At 42.7% G+C, this 19811-nt stretch overlaps 1 protein-coding gene across 1 annotated transcript in view; it reads right to left on the minus strand.

Annotated features, from left to right (window-relative positions):
- LOC121880038 (collagen alpha-1(III) chain-like) overlaps positions 1 to 18623 on the minus strand; it is a 51952-nt gene extending 33329 nt beyond the window's left edge. Inside the window, exon 1 of the mRNA XM_042387032.1 lies at positions 16377 to 18623. Within this exon, the coding sequence (XP_042242966.1) occupies positions 16385 to 18403 (2019 nt within the window). The 5' untranslated portion in view covers positions 18404 to 18623 and the 3' untranslated portion in view covers positions 16377 to 16384. The remainder of the gene's footprint in view (positions 1 to 16376) is intronic.
- Between the last annotated feature and the right edge of the window lie 1188 nt (positions 18624 to 19811).

Consider the following 19811-nt stretch of genomic DNA (forward strand, 5'->3'; position numbering starts at 1 on the left):
CTCATTAAAAAATAAACCCGGAAGAAGTAAATAAATACATAAATATTAATTCATATGGTGAAATTGGGTTGTTGTGAAGACACTGTAAAACTCTTCCTCTCTACAATTAATCTTAAAAACAAAAAATGGCTTGATTTAGTTCACGAGAAAATTTAGATAATATCATTGCCTCTGTTTCATTCACCTGTAAAAAAAATTCGTTGTAATAAACATTTAAACGAAAAAAAAATGGATGTGAATTTGGTGGTGTGGCTGTACGAGGGCTACGTTTAGCAACTAGTAACCAGTCAAGTTTTGTCAGTTACAACGGTTCCATGTCTCCAAAAGAAGTCATACCGGAGCTAAATCAACCGTCGATTCTTATTATGATCTGGTGGAAAATGAGCCATATTCTTTAATAACATTGTACTGGATATTACTAGGGGTATCCAAGTGTCAGAGTGCTTATATTACAACCTTGTGTAAACCATATTGTAACGTATGCATATTAGTTTCCATGTGTGTGCTGATAACGCCGCTTGTATGGTGCCACCCTCACGTTGGACTACACTATAATCCCATATAACTCAACATACTAAACTCTTAGACTGAACAAGTGACGCATCCTTAAACCTTACAAAATCAAAGAAACTCTTAATGAAAGTGCAAAAAAAAAAAAAGTCTTAGCTCACATTAAACTTTCAATCACAAACCACAATACAGTTATATTAGTAATTTCCTGCACAATACTTATTTGTTGATTACTGTAGATAACCAAGATAACCGACGCGTGACACAGTGAACCTAACTGGTCGTGTAGTGTAACTGTGCGGACCATCTAGCCTGGCTACACTTGAGGAGGTGTAGCGTGAGTGTACTGTGGTCACTCTCACCACCACTACCTCACGACACCCATCTACACTAAAAGCTTCTTGTCTTTCACCCACACTTATATCAACACATCTACAATGTACCACCACTCCTACACCACCACACCTTCACCACCACATTTTCACCACCACATTTTCACCACCACATCTTCACCACCACATCCACACCTACACCACCACCTCACCACCAGTGACCGACCAGTGACAGCTAAAACATGTAGCTGGTGATAATAGAGACTCTCCTCACAACAGAAAAACTAACGGTCTCCAGTTAACTCATACAGTTTGTTTCTATAGACTGGTAGACCTGCTGTGCCCCACATTTAACTTAACTTAATTGTGTATTCTCCTAATTGGTGGATGGCTGCTTGTTATAATAGCTGCAGTTAACTTCGTAGTTTAGCTTCTCCGGTCACGAGTAGGATGATGTAATTGAGTTTTCCTCTTGTTTATTGAATTATTTTTTAATATTAGTACATAGGGTGTTTTGAATTCGTTTATACAGCCCAAAAATCGACGGTGAATGCGGTGAATGGTGGGGTAGCGAGTGCACGGTGGAGCAGCGGGTGAATGGTGGGGCAGCGGGTGCACGTTCGGGCAGCGGGTGCACGGTGGGGCAGCGGGTGAATGGTGGGGCAGCGGGTGCACGGTGGGGCAGCGGGTGAATGGTGGGGCACCAGGTGCACGGTGGGGCAGCGGTGCACGGCGGGGTAGCGGTGCACGGTGGGGCAGCGGGTGAATGGTGTGGCACCAGGTGCACGGTGGGGCAGCGGGCACGGCGGGTAGTGGGCACGGTGGGGCAGCGGGTGAATGGTGCGGCACCAGGTGCACGGTGGGGCAGAGGGTGAATGGTGGGGCACCAGGTGCACGGTGGGGCAGCGGGTGCACGTTCGAGCAGCGGGTGCACGGTGGGGCAGCGGGTGAATGGTGGGGCAGCGGGTGCACGGTGGGGCAGCGGGTGCACGGTGAGGCACCAGGTGCACGGTGAGGCACCAGGTGCACGGTGGGGCACCAGGTGCACGGTGGGGTAATAATGTGGTGGTGAAACAACATTCCTGGACCACTCCCTTGATGTGGCTGACGAGGAGTTACTTACTGCGCACACACACATACACACACACACACACACACATACACACGCGCGGACGAACGGATGAATGCATATGCAGACACGAGCACACGCCCAAATACACGCGTTCAAGTAAAAGCAGTTATACACCTGAGTTTGGACACGAGAGAGAGAAAGAACTAAGGTAGTTAAGAATGGTTTCTGTACTTACATATGTCATGTGATGTACAGTACGTGTGGTTTGGTCATGTCTCGAAGACACACATGCGCTAGTCATGTCTTGGTTGTTCACATGACACATACGCTGGTCATGTTTGAGTCTTCACACACACACACACACACACACACACACAGGAGAGTCATGGAACACACACACACTTGCTTTATCAATACATTAATCATGCTCAACATCTCTTTCTTAGCACCTATGACTATTATCGATGTTCCTCTTATTTAGAAGTTTCATAAATTTTTGCTCTTCTCATATACAATATTAACCTTTCTTCCCTTTGTTATATATCTTAATTAGTGAATCTTCTCCTGTTAACTAGTTATATGTCCATTTCTCCTCTTACATAAACGTGTAGTTGACAGTCATATCGTTGACCCTCAAACTGTAGTGGTAGGTGTACGAGTTATCGCACCGAGTTAAATATAGCGCATGACGTCAGTGTCCATATCCGCTGTCAGTGGCCTCTTTACTGCGGGACAACAACAACACAACCACACAATGTTATACAGAACTTCGTAAGACTATTTATTGTTCAGTTTTAAACATGACCGATGTTGATACAAGAGCCCTATTGTTATGGTATTTACATAATCATAATGGTTGCCCCTCGTGTACAAGGATGGCCGGCTCTAGAGCAGGCATAGAAGCTGTTGTCAACACAACAACCACACCTTGAGTTAACAAGTTGCATGACCCAGTGTCAAGGAATAATTCGAGAAGACCGGAGAACTCGCCATCTGCACTGGCTAACCATTACCCCGGAACACGATCAACAAAATCGATTAACATCCAGGTTCCCAAATACTATTGGGTAAACAGTGGCAAACAGCGTAAAGAAACTTGTCCATAGTTTCACCCTGCCCGGGGATCGAACCCGGGTCCAATACTTGCGAGGCGAGCATCCTGACCATTACACCACAGGTCACCATGGTAGTGGGAGCACTACATAGATTCAATGGCTTTGGCCACTTTCCCCTGCCAGATAGTGGAAAACACCAGTGAACTGAAATAAACGTTTCTACTTACAGTATTTCTGTATGTTATTTAAGCGACTGTACCCCCCTCCAGTCTTCTATACACACTTTTAATTTTAGTATATAATGCTGAGGAAAACAAACATTGGGTTCTAATAAAAGAGCTGTTGTGTGATTACAAAAAACGGGAGGAAGAGTTAATCCCACATTGTCACAGGTATCTCACACAGACAAAATATATGAGTAGACAATACAATATATAAACCTTGCTAAGATTTAAAGTGGCTGGACAGATATTGATCTCTCGATTCCTAGCATCCAGCAGATAGTGGATTACCTCAGCCTCTTGGTGGGTTGTTAGTTCCCTGAAGGATTGTTCCACCTTTAGAGGGCACACGCTATAGTGTACAGGGGCTAGTGTACACGGAGGTTTGGGTATTAAAAGAATAAAATCTGGAATGGTAAAAATCCGACAGCAATGGGAAATGGACAATATTCGGAAAATTTTTGAACAACGGCAGTAGTAGTTTGAAACATTATGTTCGAGTTTTGAATTCTACAAGTTGTACTTATGGTAAGGCTTCGGTTAAGTATGATACATTTGTGATGAGACTACGCTTTGGATACAAATATTATTGGCAATATATTGAAGGAACTGATGGCATTCCTTGTAAACTGTGTGACTATGTAAAGTCTCATACATTATATCATTACATTATGGAATATAACTGTTTATCAGAATTTAGGGGTGATGGTATTACTGATATTACAGAGATGGTTTGTTATTTAATAAACAAAAATATGGTTAAGAATATTATGAAAAAAAAATCTGTAAGTTTAACATAAGATTGTAGATTTTATGCATATTTATTTGTTGTATACATATCCGATTTATGATTAGTAGAATGTTAAAGAGCACTTGTTAAGACTAGTTTTAGGTGGACTTGTTAGCATGCTAACCAGCTCCTTTTGATGTAATTGTCAATAAATGTTTTGAATTTGAATTTGAATTTGAATACACGGAGGTAGCCCAGTCCTCCACTCAGGCCCGGAATTGAATCATGACCACTCATAGAAGTTGTAGAATACTGTAAATCCGAATTAAATCTTATTAATATATCATGTGGTTTGTCCACTTGGTGAAAATCCTCGACATTTTAATCACTGATAAAAATTAATGTTTTAGAGATGTTAAGTATCCACACAACTTGAGTTTACAGGTACGTTGTTTTTATCCAGAATTACAACAGTAAGGTGTTCACTGGTCGACACGGTCACTGTTGCCCAACCACCATGACGTCATCTTTTTATGGTGTTAAGGAAATGTCAATTATCACAAACATCATCTACAAGCACGAGTTGACCCGAAAGACATTGTGACAGACGGTAATATGTACCCACACAACTTTTTTTTTAAGTATTTCAAATTTTTTATCAGGAAGCTTATTCAGAGATCAGTAAATGCAATGAGCTAGATGTACAGTTACTACAGAACTGAGCATGTGACGTAAGAACCATCACAGTATAATGCCAAATTAATTTATGAATAACAGTACAGTACATGTACAGATTAAGCTAAGAAGGACATGTACTGTAATTTTTATGTGGTGACAGAATCGTGAAAATTATTAACTCTTCCTCCATTATTGAGTATAACTACGCTTGTCGTTCTTCTCTTTGATGTAAACAGTGAAGGGTGTTAGCCGTGTTGACTCGCACCACCCTCTTATATTATTTCCCCCGTCTGCTGCTTACTACTTGCATGTGCACCTTTATACACATTAGTGCTTGCTCTGTGGTTGCTTGTGCTTTCTTGTTCTCTGTCTGTGGTCTCTTGTTTTATCTGTGGTTCTTCGTTGGTCGTTTGTGCTGCTACGTTTATTTTTATCAATGTGAAAAAAAATAATCCATTGCGTATTTTTTAGACAGTTATAACGGCATATAATAAGTATGAAATTAACTAATAATTGAATGAGATTAAAATTGCATATGTCAAGAAATGTGGTTCATAGATCGATCAAATGAGCTGGTTTACGGAGAGTGGGTGGCAGACCGTCCATCCCTCCGACTGGCAGAGGCCGAAGTGTTTGTTTTACTGGAGGCTGCATCTCCTCCCCGCCCCCACCTCCACCACGCGCATCAATAACTTCAAGGCGGAATTCAAGAGTTAAAAAAAATAATAATGTGGAATTCAAAATCAAGGTAATAACGTAAAAGTAAGTGTAGGGAAATTATATATATTTTGTGCACCTCAACCAGCCTGACAATAAAACTATTACATCGAAAGGACAGGGTAGTATGCTACTCCCACCGTCACCTTTGCCATCCCCTTCTGGGGCTTACAAATAGTTATAAATGTTATATCAATACATGAATTATTTTTACATCAATGAAATAGTTCATTTTGACATGAACACTGCACTACATCAAAAGAACAGATAATGTAATCTTACACAAAGATAAATGGGCCAAGGCTGGAAATTTGGTGGTATGACTCATTTTCGAACCACCAACACCTCAAACCTCCAACACATTTGAACCCCCAACACTTCGTACCCTAACACCTCAAACCCCTATACCTAATAATGCTGACAAAGGGTAACAATCACATTAGTAAGGATTACTCTTTTATACAAGTATAAAATTGTTAATTGCTCGTATATATACAGATTGTATACCTGTATGTCAGCTCAGCCCGTCCAGAGGGATGTACATGTATGAATTAATTAATTTAGAGGCTAATAAGAAGGAAGTACATTTTCATAAGAAATATTGATATATCGAGGGTTGTCTTTGAGGATAAAATAGCAAATTACAAGTACAGTATAGTACAATACAGTACAGTACAGTACAGAAGTAATTAGAAAGTGGTTTAAGAACGGCTATATGGGGAAGAGTTAGAGCGGCTCGTCCTCAATCCCCGGTGGACGTGGTTACCAGCGTGGGAAACTACTGTACCTACCCGTGACCGCTGTTTCACCTCACTAGGCTCAGTCACTCACTACATGTTTTGTTTTTTTCGGTAGAGGAAACAGTGGGTTGTGTCCCAGTGACCCACTCCCACCTGCCTGGCCACCACACATGGCGATGGTGTACCTCTTGTTGGCTCTTTATATTTGTTAATGGTTAACATGATGACTTGTGTACGTTTGTGCTGATGGAATTTTCATGGATTTCAGATTTTTTTCAAGATGTACTGTATATATTGAGAATTATTGTTTTGTTTATATCCTGACAAACCCAATGTGTGTGTGTTATTAAATATGAATATATGCAAAATATCGACAATTTCTAGATTTTCTCGAAAACTTAAAGAAATCTGTATTGTATAGAGAGATATTCATGTAAACAAATCAAAGGGCAAACTGTAAATGAATAACATTTAACGTGACTAAATAAATTTAGACTAATCTCATCTAGCATAACTTGGACGTAGTTTAGTTATTCTACGATAGTAAAAAGAATTTCTTATTTTAAACACGCTTTTCCGTGATTTAATAAGAGTGAGAAATCTATACACACACACACAGCTGTGGTGGGTGTGTGACCATGACGTGATCCATTAATAGTGCTACTTTTTGCTGCTGACCCCTCCTCTCTACCAATGGATTCCCCGCTGCAGAACATTATTTATTATAGAAGAGTGGCAGTGTTTACTCTGCTTTAGATGTAAAGAAATAATTCACTTTAGCATAAGGTGAAAAAAAAGTTTACGTAATCAGAGAACCCACTGTTAGTATAATGTATTGGTCCATTGGTATACATAGTATGGAGGCGGCCACCCTTGAGCCTCGCCCTGAGACGGTGTGTTGCTGGGACGGCCGCGCTGGAGGCGGATCCTTAAGATGTCTTCGTTAACGCCCAATATACTGATTGGAAGACATACTGTTTTCCACTGTTGATGTGTGCCTTTAAGACACCCTGATTATTTGTAACATATATTTTTTATACAACACATATATAAGAGAACGCGTATTTAAATCTTCTTAAAAATCTGAAATTGATAACTGGAAGAACTGTCATGCCAAGAGGAGGTACGGTTAGTTCAGACTCCAGCAGCACCGCTGGTTTGACTGTCAAAACAAACATGACAAGCACGTACAGAAGGAACTTCCGCATGGTTCACTCTGAACATCCGTACTGTAAAATTTGATAGTGATTTTGGTAAGAAGTCCGGGCAGGCTACTAACTAGCGGCCCAGTCCAAAAATGAGACAGCTAGGCCAGGGGTGAACTGGGCCGCCAGCAGAAATACTCGTTCTGTGATGACCCAATCGCACTTTTTGTTCTGGTTAAAAGGACCAGCCGGTGCGTGAGAATATTGTGAGTGGTGTCCGTGAACCTGTGACACTGACACCCGCATCGTTCACTACCACTGTCACCTCCATGATCGTACATCTTACGGTATGTCGTCAATGCTTGCTAAGGATGTACCGTAATGTGTGTGTGAGAGGAATTTGTATCTCCCTATCTTACGTTTCTTGTTATTCACATTTTCATGGTAATAATATTATGAACTATTATCTAAATTTACTTCGCATCAACCTTAACATATCCAAGTGTGTAGTGAGGGAGGGAGGGAGGGAGGACTGGTATCTACGTCAGCGTTGACATCCCCACTACGGGTCCTTCACCACCACCACCATGACGAGGCTTCTGTATTTTAATAACACTGATCAAGGTATGTCGCTCTTCACGGATGAATAAGGAAATTAATTGAAAATCTAAGGTCACGAACATTGTTAAGGGAATGCACTATGTCTCCCAGCACCCATGTGTCAATATCTTAAGACAAAGTAAAATCTAATTACAGAATGCAAGTCGGTAAAAATTCAACAGTTTACTCTTTACCTTTTGACCTTGTAAATCTACATTGCATTTTTAATTCCTTTTTTTTTTGGTCATCAGTTTTGCAGTCATGTGCCGAGTACTTAAGTATTGAGATATAGCAACTCAACATTCAAACTGCGATTGCTTATCTTTGACCCATTGATGTGCGGTTGACCAAAATCAGCAAAAGTTTATTTAATCAGTTGAGCTTCTCGTGTTTTGGAGCTGTCAGAAAGCCCATTTGTGTTAAAGTGAAGTTGAGTGGTGAGTATGTGAAGAACTTGGGGGGGCGGGGGGTAAAATGTCTCCCTGGTACTTCATAATAATTTGACCTGCTAAATTTTGATGAGCGGCCAACCTGTCTCCCTGTCCTGGTGTGTTCCATCATGAATGGGCTAGTTTACTTCCCTCCTCCTGGTGAAATTCTTATTGTGGAGGTCACTGTTTCTCCCTTACTGTAGGGCTCTCTGAGTTTTCAAGTCCTCCCTTATTTTACGGCTCAATAAGGTTTTAGTTTTCTTTTACTGTACGGCTGTATGAGGTTTCAGTCCCTCTGACTGTAGGGCTCTAATGGTTTAAGATGCCCCTCCGCTCTTTACTACAGAGAATGTATAACATTACAAAACAGACCACCCTCTGTCCTTGCTCCTGTAATATGGATAAAGTTAAAAAATCTACACACGGAGGATGAATAACAGAACCAATGTATGGATAAACAACATTTATTTGGTAACGTTTCGACAAATTTCTTGTCATCAGACCGGCCCGTGGCATGTTGTCAGGGCAACTTGTGCGAATTTATCTTTCTTAATGTATCTTTATATCAGATTCCAACCTAAAGCATGGTGAAGTCTGCCTTATTTATAGGCTGATCTGATGTGTGGCTTTGATTCTGATTGCAATCAGGGACCATAGCCATATATATTAAAAGGTGTATAACTGATGTAAAGCTGTAGCTGCCACCATCGCTCTTACTGAAGAACCGAAGGGAGTACTGTACAGTATATTCCCTTAAGTAGGCAAATAATTATCTTTTACTGAGAAATAATCAATGTGTTGCTTTGAGAAATTATCCTTAGATATATGACGCTGGATGTCAATAACCCACTGAATATAATTATATAATTGTTTTATTGAATAATCTGATGTTATCGCACACTATCATGTAAGGCGCAATGAGCTTAATGTATTATGCGTCGCGGCCGCTTGGTGAACACGTTCGCCCATTGGAGTGCTCCATCCTCCTATGGTCCCAGAATCCTAGGTTACAAATAGCGAGGAGCGACAGTCATAAATTTGGCGTGGCAGCATCAACAATCAAGCGAGTGTCTGTTTACAATTCTCAGTGAAGGTCACTTCGTCCAGATACATTCAGGTTTGGCCATGGAATCGGGACAGACTTCAGATTGTGGACTTGGCCTCCAAGAAGGCTCCAGAAGTTACATTTCATTAATAGAGAATTATCTGTCACCTTATCAACATGTTACTTGTGAATCTATAATTACCTATCTGTTTATATTCCATCATCGTAAAACATAATTAATGTGACCCTATTTAATGTGCTGGTACATTTGTATTTAGAGTGTAGTGTTGATGTAATGCATTATATATTATTCTTATGACCATTTGTAATAAAAATTAATTAAACTAAATGCATTACAGTTAAATGGAGAGTGCGATGTGAAATTTAAACCAGAAATGTCCGTCTTACTGTATTTAACGGTCATCAGGTTCAAACCTCTAAGGCCCCCACACGACTCTCTTACCCAGGGCCTCAAGAACCCTAGAGGCTAGAGCCGCCACTATGGTGAAGGTGAGTGTGGTGGTGGTGGTGGTGAGGGTGTGGTGAGGTAAGTGTGGTGGTGGTGAGAGATGAATGTGGTGGTGAGGGTGTGGTGAGAGGTAAGTGTGGTGGTGGTGAGAGATGAATGTGGTGGTGAGGGTGTGGTGAGAGGTGAGTATGGTGGTGGTGAGAGGTGAGTGTGGTGGTGGTGAGAGGTGAGTGTGGTGGTGGTGAAGGTGTAGTAAGACTTAGGCGTGGGCAGTGCTGCATGACGCCACCAAATGCCAGGCAGTGAGCTGTGGGGAGCGACACGGACGTGAGCGAAGGGCAAGGTTAGGTTTTACACTCGGGAGGGAAAACCTGGAGCAGTGAGGCGCTCGACCAGGGAACGGGAAGGAGGGTAGAGTAGGGTAACTGTGTGATGGAGTGTGGTAACCTGTGTGTGTGGTAGAGTGCGGTAACTGTGTGGTAGAGTGTTGTAGCAGTGTGGTAAAGTGTGGTAACTGTGTGGTAGAGTGTGGTAACCTGTGTGTGTGCGTGTGGTAGTGTGTGGTAACTGTGTGGTGGAGTGTAGGTAACCTGTGTGTGTGGTAGAGTGTGGTAACCTGCGTGTGTGGTAGAGTGTGGTAACCTGTGTGAGTGTGGTAGACTGTGGTAGCACTGTATGGTAAAATGGGATAACTCTGTGGTAGAAGTGTGGTAATAGAGTGCGGTAACAGTGTGTGGGGTAGAGTATGATAGCAGTGCATAGTAGGAGTGTGGTAGCAGTGTATGAAGAGTGTGGTAGTGATTTGTGGTAGAAGTATGTAGTAATAGTGTTGTACAAATGTGTGTGGTAGTGTGGTAACAATGTGTGGTAGTGTGGTAGCAGTGTGTGACAACAGTGTGTGGTAGTGTGTGGTAATAGTGTGGTGGTAGAGTGTGGTAATCGTGTGGTAGCAGAGTGTGGTAATAGACTGTGGTAGCAGAGTGTTGTAATAGAGTGTGGTAGCAATGTGGTAGGCTACTGCAGGTCAGGGCTATTACCCCCACACCAACAACTTTCACCAGTGATGGCTGGGTGATGGAGGATCAAGTGCTCGTCCCTGTAACAAGTTTCTTCAGGTTTAGATTATGAAAATATTATATACTGTATATTTTTGCTGGCTGCTGTATTTATCTTTATATGTACTGTATATAAAAATATTCTTGAGTGCTTTTCTGATTCCATATATTCTTGATTCCTATTCTGAAATACCTCTTATTATTATTATTGTTATTATTATTTGTATTATTATTATTATTATTATTATTATTATTATTATTATTATTATTATTATTGTTATTATTATTATTATTATTATTATTATTATTATTATTAATATTATAAGAAATTGCAGTCCAAAGCTTTAACTTTGTTACAATCTAGCTATTGTTGCTTTATTTAGTATTATATACGAGCCATTGTTAGATGGAACCAGAACTTTTTATATCACAAGCATTCTAGCAAGTCCTCCCGCAGTCACCGCTACACAACTGCTGACGTAAAAATCCTCGTCCATATATGTTAAGTTGTCTTATATTTGTCACCGTCCCAGAGCTGCTATAAAATACAGTTACAGGATGGCATAAATTAAAGATTTAAGTCGAGGATTGTCATATTTTATTCATAGGCAGCAGGTAATGTTAACTGTTTTATTGGGACACCGCAGCTCAGTCACCCTCTCATCTGTATGCCAGGTGGAGAAGTTGAGTTGAACGCCTGTGTCCCACTTCTCGAGAGGAATTTCACCATCTGCATCCCATTTCTTCAACATACTCCTAAATCATCTTACGTCACTATATTGTAATTACTCAGATGTTAGTCTTTTATTATAATTATTATTAGCCGTTAATGATCTGTTTTCGAGGGTAGGTGATGTGAGAATCGCTAAAATAGAAATCGACTAAAACATTCCCAACCGATCATACTGTAAATGGCTCGGTGTCAGCTAAGTGAATCTGACTGTACGTGGTTATGTTGATGAAGATATGCCTCTAACAGTAAATACAAGGTAACCGTCAGTTGTAAGTGGGCCTGTAGGTTGACTAATTTGTGGTGAAGTGTTTGGTGTTGGCGGGTGAGTGTGCGCTTCCCGGGTGTCCTCAATGTGGATCACTGCCTATGACGTCACTCTAGTAAACATAGCTTATTTTTCTCGGCGGCGCTGTGACTTCTTCGTATTATTCTGTAGTAATATATTATTTCAATGATTTGTTTCATCGTAAAAAAAATATCTACCAAGGATAGACAGAGTTTTGTTTTTGAGAATTTAAACGTGATGGTTGGGTGTGGCACATATTTTGTAGCAACTTAAGAGTTACTCATACGGAAAATAAATGTGTGTGTGTGTGTGTGTGTGTGTGTGTGTGTGTGTGTGTGTGTGTGTGTGTGTACGCCAGATGTGAACCAGTTTCCCTCCACTGTGGCCTCCTCTTTTGCTGCAGATGTGGCCGTGAAATTTGTGTGAAATATGAATAAGAGAAAAATGTGTTAAAATAGGTAATTAATACACATGTTAACATATATTTAACACGAGATCATGTTGACAGGTACTTAACATATTAACAGGAACTTAATACACGACATGGTAGCTTATTTTAAACACATGTTAACAGTTATTTAGCACATGTTAAGTGTGTTGGCAACATCGTCTACAGAATAACTTACATTGTTTATAGTGGGACACACGTTTCATGCCCCAGTCTTCACCTGGTGCTGGTATAAATGGCTAATATTTCAAGTTTCCAAGTTTATATCTCTGAACTCCTCTCTCGCTCCTGCTTGGGTTAGTGTTTAAACCAAAGGGAGGAGGAAGAAGGGGAGTGGGGAGGCAGTAAGGGCGTGTGGTGTGAGCCAAGACAAATGGAACCATCCACACATACTCCTGTGGTCAAACGTATTGTACGGTGCCGTATACAGGGTGAATCTTTAACGTCCACACTAAATCACAGCACTTAATATTAGTTCACTGAACATATATACTACAGTATACAGTACTAGTGATGGATGTCACATCTGCAAAATTTTCACATCCGCATCTTGAAAATGCGGGTGTTGCGGATTTGTAGAGCTTGGGATCTTTTAATATTAATATAAATATTTATATAATATATAAATATTTTATCACACACACACACACACACACACACACACACACACACACACACACCTAGATAACAACACCGTGGGCCACAAGGCTACTGGGCCAGATTTCAACATCTATAATCTATTAATGTCTTCCCGTCCCGTCTATATCTGACTGGTGGAGAGGAGGTAGAGGGTGCTGGGGGTGAGGGATCAACAGGATGAAAGTAATATGCGCATCTTATCACTTGCGCAACTCTCTCTCTCTCCCTCTCTCTCTCTCTCTCCCATGTCTGATAGTTTTCCACTTTCTCCCTGAAAGAAATGGACTTTCACTATTCCCATGAAGAGGTTACATTCAATGGAGTGCTGGGACCGCCTCGCCCGAACCGTTTGTTGAATTTTGATTGAATCACCGAACTTTTTATTTATTTTTAACTATTTAGCAGACAATGAAAATTTATCTTGAAATGGTGCAAAAAATACTTTATTTTCCATGCTTATATATTTGTAATGATTAAAATCTAGCAGCTTATTTGGTTTAACTAACTTGCCTTGAACAGTAGTCGAACTGATCGTGTCATTGACATGTAGTGAACTTGTACTGATTTGTTGAGCTCTTCAGTATTTATTTCATGTGAATATATGTTTTAAGAAAATACTGTACCCTAGTTTTGTTTAATAAAAAATGGTTTACTCTCAGGTCATGTAATTACGTCATTAGTGAGTATAAAGGATATGTGGGATAATTTTTGTCAGAATGTTACAAAATGTTCTTCGAAAAGGCTAAAATGCGTTGGCTTCCATGGCTCCGCCTGGGATCCCGCTGGGGGAGTTTCTGCTCACCCCAGTCCCCCTAGCGTAATGGTTCTCACTGTTGTCGTTTGTCGATTTACACCACTTGAATTTCGCCTTAATCAGATCCGGCTGTTAAGAAATTGCCAGCACACCCTTGGTTATATCCCACTTGGATGATTCCCAAATACAGGAGTCCCAAATATACATTATTCAAGAATATAAACGGGATTAGCAAACCAGGACACAGGTCAATGACCCACATCAAGGCCTGGGGGCGAAATAATAATAATAATAATAATAATAATAATAATAATAATAATAATAAATTAACAAAAGAATATAAAAAATATATTAAATAAAAATACAATATAATAAGATAATGCAACAAGAATGATAATAATAATATTACTACTACTACTACTAATAATAATAACAATAACAATAATAATAATTAAATACAAAGTAAGAGAAACAATTGAATCCCTGCAATTGTCTGTAAATGAGGCAGAAAGTCAGATCAGCAGCCTGGGACTTGGTCACAATTTTTGTGATGCCATATGGCAGCAGAGTCTACCATTAGACAACACATTATGCTTCCAATATCTTCCCAGGCGGTAGTATCTCCCTGTTTGGTAGCTGACTACTACTTACTGGTTTTATATATATTTATATATAATGAAAAGTTGGTATTATGTGGTAAGTGAGTTATTACACGCTGTAAAAACTGTACCGGTACTGTAGAAGTTGTGCTTGATAGCGCTGACAACAACTCTCATCTTGATTAGTTCTGGTGTATAATCAAAACCAACACCGTCTGAACAAAAGCAACCCTAATCTCACATATCATTCTTTATTTGTTTACAAACGTCGACTTGGACCAACACAAACCTCAGACACACTCCATCATCTTCATCAACACGAGTGTGGCCGAGCGCCGTCTATTACTGGAGCAGATAACTTGCTGCAACGCCTTGAAATCTCTCTCGTACGGCTCCGGTGACCATCCATGACCACGCCCAGTCAACCATACGCCATTGTTGTTTTTTCCTCATTCTCGCAGTCTCTCTGACACCGTGAACCCTGTCGGTGTCTCTATTACCAGGTTCTGTTTCTTTTTTTTTTTTACTTACAATTTCCTTCTTAACCAGAATTGGATATTTGGATTTTTTATGGTTATGAATGTCTCTTGTACGGGCAAAAAATTACTTATTAAAAATAGGGGAGTTGTAATACTGGTTATAATTATTTGAGGGACAGTCCAGAGAAAATTGTTTAAATTATGATAAATAACAAAAGGTCATTAGATGTTTTATATACCTGTACAGTATATGCTTTGAGAGACCATATTGACCTAGGCAGCACCTGTGTAATCTCTTACCAATTGCCGTTAACACTGGGTAATGAACGGCGAATTGCAGAGTAAACGTAATGCATGAAATTGTACTTTACAGACACATTGAGAATATATCATAATGATAATGACACCTATCATAGAATGGTCCATCATCTCTTTATATTTAAAAATAACATGAGGATTGTCGCGTAAAGTAATGGGAAGGCTTTGTGGGTGAATGGAACAGGCGCCCACATAATATGGTTAGTGAAAACACATTAAACAATTAAAACAAATATATAAGCTAATAACGGAAAATAAAATATGGATTTAAATTACACAGGAGCTGCCCAGTGTGTGCCAAGAGGTGTTTTGCAGTCTCTTGGTGTGTTCTAAAGCATCTGGTCTAGCAGTATGTTTCTAATTTAGGTAGAATTATAATTATATTTCCTTCCTTGATTTTACAGCGACGGGGAAACGAACAGAGGTGGCGGGGAACCGGTCAGCCTGGCAGCTGGTGACGGGAATCGACCACTGGTGACGGCAAAACTACTTGACGGAGAAACGTCTAGCAACCTGTCCAAGTAGGTCACACTCACACCTGTACCTGATGGGTCACACACACACCTGTACCTGATGGGTCACACTCACACCTGTACCTGATGGGTCACACTCACACCTGTACCTGATGGGTCACACACACCTGTACCCGATGGGTCACACTCACACCTGTACCTGATGGGCCACACTGAAAGTTTTATGGACTTGTGGCAATTATTAACATCTACAAGAGACAAATGACAGCGACAATGAAAAAAGTGGAAGAGATAAATGATGGAAAAAAATATCGGTAAATAAGGAAGGAAGAGCGAAGAAAAAATGAAACTAATTTGAAACAGAATGAAATGTTAAAGTCAATGAAAATAGACTTGTTGAATAATGACGAAACATTAAAAAAAATTAGTGTGAGAGTAAAAAGAAACAGTGTTAGTATAGAGGCTGCATGAGTGTGTTGGTGAGGTGGTGTGTCAACTTATACTGAAAGGAAGGTCACACAAACAATCAAATTGCCTCATTCACCTCCTGGGATACGAGTATTTTCCATTTATTGCTCTATAATTATTTATCCCGTTATTATTGTTATCTCTCTCTCTCTCTCTCTCTCTCTCTGTGAGTTAGTAGTGAGTATTTGTGTTGACTATAAAGAGCTACGCATTGAGTTTTAGTTTGGTGACTTGGCGGGTTTCAGTATTTGTTCAACCGTAGAATATTCAGCACACAAAATCCTCGCGGTAAATTGAGTGGGTGACTTACCCCTTACTTCATTGGGCGTAAGAATCATTCAGTGAAGCAGTAAGTACGTGATGCGTGAAGTGGTCTTACCTGGGTGTTTATCGTCTAGAGGTGCGGGAGAGCCTGGAGGTGATGGTGCCGGAGGCTGAGAGTCGGTCTGAGTGTGGGGGGCGGTACACTCCGGGCCGAGGGTCAACCCTCTCCAGCTCGTCCCCACTAAGATCCAGGTCTGCCACCATCTGTAGAATCTCTCGGTCCTTCTTGCTCATAGAGTCTTCGCCAATACCCGCCAGCGACCCGTAAGAGCGTGATCGGTGCTCTTCTCGGATGCTGTATGAGAAGGCCCTCTCGTTGAGATGGCCTTTTCTGCCATATATATCTTCGTCTGACTCCTTTTTGTTGCCACTTTTCTTCTTCTTCTTATGCTTGGGCCGGCCAGTAGTGGCGTACTGTTCCATGAGGTACTGCTCATGAGGGAAGTGTCCCGGCTGGTAGGACGCTGTGGGGCTCAGGGGTCGGGTAGACGGCATGTAGATGGGCTCCTCAAGTACCCTTGATGGAGGCCGACGGCCCGGAGGGCCATAGGGGCCTGGATGTGGTCCCGGAGGCCCATGTGGTCCCATGGGTCCAGGAGGGGGTAGCATAACGTGTGGAGGCCCTGGTGGGGGCAGCATGTGTGGCGGTGGTGGACCCTGTAGTGGTACCATATGTGGTGGAGGCATGGGTCCCATATGAGGCCCGTGGGGGCCTGGGGGTCCATGTGGACCCGGTGGCCCATGTGAGCCTGGGTGTCCATGTGGGCCAAGGGGCCCATGTGGGCCTGGAGGTCCATGTGAACCTGGGTGACCATGTGGACCAGGGGGCCCATGTGGTACAGAGTGACCGTGGGGGGGAGGTGGACCATGGTGGCTATGAGGACCCGGGGGCCCTTGCACCATTATGAAGGGTGGGGGGCCACGCATGCCCTTACTCTTTCTCTCAACCAAACTGCTGCTGCCAAGAATTCGTAACTTTCCCTTCCCCTTAGTTGGTGAGGAGTGGCCATTCATGTGGCGAGGGAGACTACCGTTATGGTGCCTCATACCGCCGTTAACTACACTAGCGGGGCGAGGAGGTCCACCGTTGGTCAGTCTACTCATCTCGTCCTCCTCACGGCGAGCCTTATTTCTGGCATCTTTTTTTCCTTTTTTATCTTTTTCGATGATGTCGAGTGGAGGGGGCGGGGCGACTGAGGGCATAATCATCTGCCGGGGGCGTGAGGGGCGAGTCCCGCCAGTAGTTCCGTAAAGCGATGATGTAGACCTCGCTGACCGTAGCGTCCCCGAGGAGTAGTCGGAATAGATAAGTTCTGGGTCTCCTTTAGGTGCTCCTGCCCATACCTTGTGGTTTTCGTCGCCATTATATATTGACATTTCGTCTCCCGGTGAGCCATGGGAGGAGGGCGAGGCGGGTGCGTCCTGAGTTGGTGAAGAACCAAGTGACGCAGGGATTATTTCAGACGCTGCACTGCTGAAGTCTTCTATTTCAATGGCGCGCTCCTCTGTTGCACGGCCGCCGTACACGGAGCCGCACTGACTGTTACCGCCGCCCTCAAGACTACGGGCGTACATGGAATCAGCATATGCATGGAAACAACACCTCACCAGGGCATTTGCTGGGGTCTCACGTTTACATATGAAGGCGTGACACTCGAGAACCTTGATGCCGGTGATGCGACGCATGATGCAGGCGAACAGCGGCGGGTGGTTGATGTTGGGGTTCCTGGCGAAGGGCGAGTCCAATGGCAGAAATCTTGGCACTGTAGCGCCCTCGCCCCCCGAGACCACCACGTACCTGACAGCGGCGCAGTAGTGAAGTGATTCAATGGGGAAGAAACGTGTCACCTTTTTCTGATTTTCGTCCACATTTTCCAGTAGTAAACCATTGGACCACACTGAGAGCCAGGAGTCTATACCCCGTGCACTGACCGCACCTTCTGCAGGATATAGCTCCCTGAGTGGCTCCTGTATACCCTGCAGGCCATCCTTGGTGACCTGAGGGACGGACGAGCCCAAATACAACACTCGGCAGCGGCAGATAGGTGTTGCGTCCGCACCTCCTCGCCTGGCCATCTTCATGATTTCAACTTACAAGAAACGTCACTTTACCTTAAAGAAATCCACGCCACTATTGGCCTTTTTATATTTATTGTGAAGCACTACGACGCACAAGAGGCTACAGCCCTGCTTCTTCTACGCTTGTTCATACTGCGTAAGTCACACACACACTGGGTGAGAACGCTCCCCAGCTTTACCTCGCTCTGGGTGCGACGACAACACTGCACAGGTGAGGTGAGTGGGGGAGCACACACCTAGGCTCAGGTATGTGGGGCCGCACTGCGCATGCCTGGCCAGCCGGCGGCTCCCGCAACACATCACCAGCCAATCCTGGAGCGACTTCAGAAACTGGGTTACGCCGTCTCTCAAGATCATCTGACTTCTTAAGTTCTCTCAAGCTCACCTCCTCCAGGTGTTTCGCTTCATTTCTGCTTGACTCAATTTGTAAACTTCATTAAAGAAGAAACACAAGAAGGCATCAATGTGAGCGTTGAGAGGATGGGTGGGTGACTGTGACCACCGAGGAAAGTGTGGCTGGTGTCGAGATGTACTGTACCGCCTTAACACAACACACACCTCACCCCTCACACCTCACTCCTCACACCTACCTACCTTACAACTCTACAACTGTTATTGTTTGTACATTTATTTATCTCTGGTAAACCATCAGCATTAGATTATTAAGTGAACTATTTTCCTGCAGCAACTGTCTTTCATTGTAATTATGGCAATGGCGGGGAAGACGGTATCCGGGGTCGAGTGCACGCGCTCAGACACAGACCCACAAACACACACGCGTTCACACACACACGCGCGCTCGCATGTGTGTGTGTGTGTGTGTGTGTGTGTGTGTGTGTGTGTGTGTGTGTGTGTTTCCCCTGAATTCCCTGTCCCCAGGGCTCCCGATATCCGGGACGGGTGGGCATGTCACCACCACCCGCGACTTGTCTTGCCCACATATTAGTTATTACGCCCACACACTACTTGTCAGCCTAGTACCACAACATCCAGAAAGTACCACAACACCCAGCAAGTACCACAACACCCAACCAGTACCACAACACCCAGCCAGTACCACAACACCCAGCCAGTACCACAACACCCGGCAGATACCACAACACCCAACCAGTACCACAACACCCAGCCAGTACCACAACACCCAACCAGTACCACAACACCCAGCCAGTACCACAACACCCGGCAAGTACCACAACACCAAGCAAGTACCACAACACCCGGCAGGTACCACAACACCCGGCAGGTACCACAACACCAGTGATATACAGTAAATATAAGTTTTTGAATTATAAGGTTAATTAAATAATGTTGTAGCTACCTGTAATTGTCCTGACAGCTGTGTTGACCCGACGTTCTTGTTGAGTCTGGGTGTGACGTCATCGATATTATGATAACAATAAGAACATAAGAA

The sequence above is a fragment of the Homarus americanus genome, unplaced genomic scaffold (genome assembly GCF_018991925.1).
Source record: "Homarus americanus isolate GMGI-L3 unplaced genomic scaffold, GMGI_Hamer_2.0 scaffold30108, whole genome shotgun sequence".
NCBI lineage: Eukaryota > Metazoa > Arthropoda > Malacostraca > Decapoda > Nephropidae > Homarus > Homarus americanus.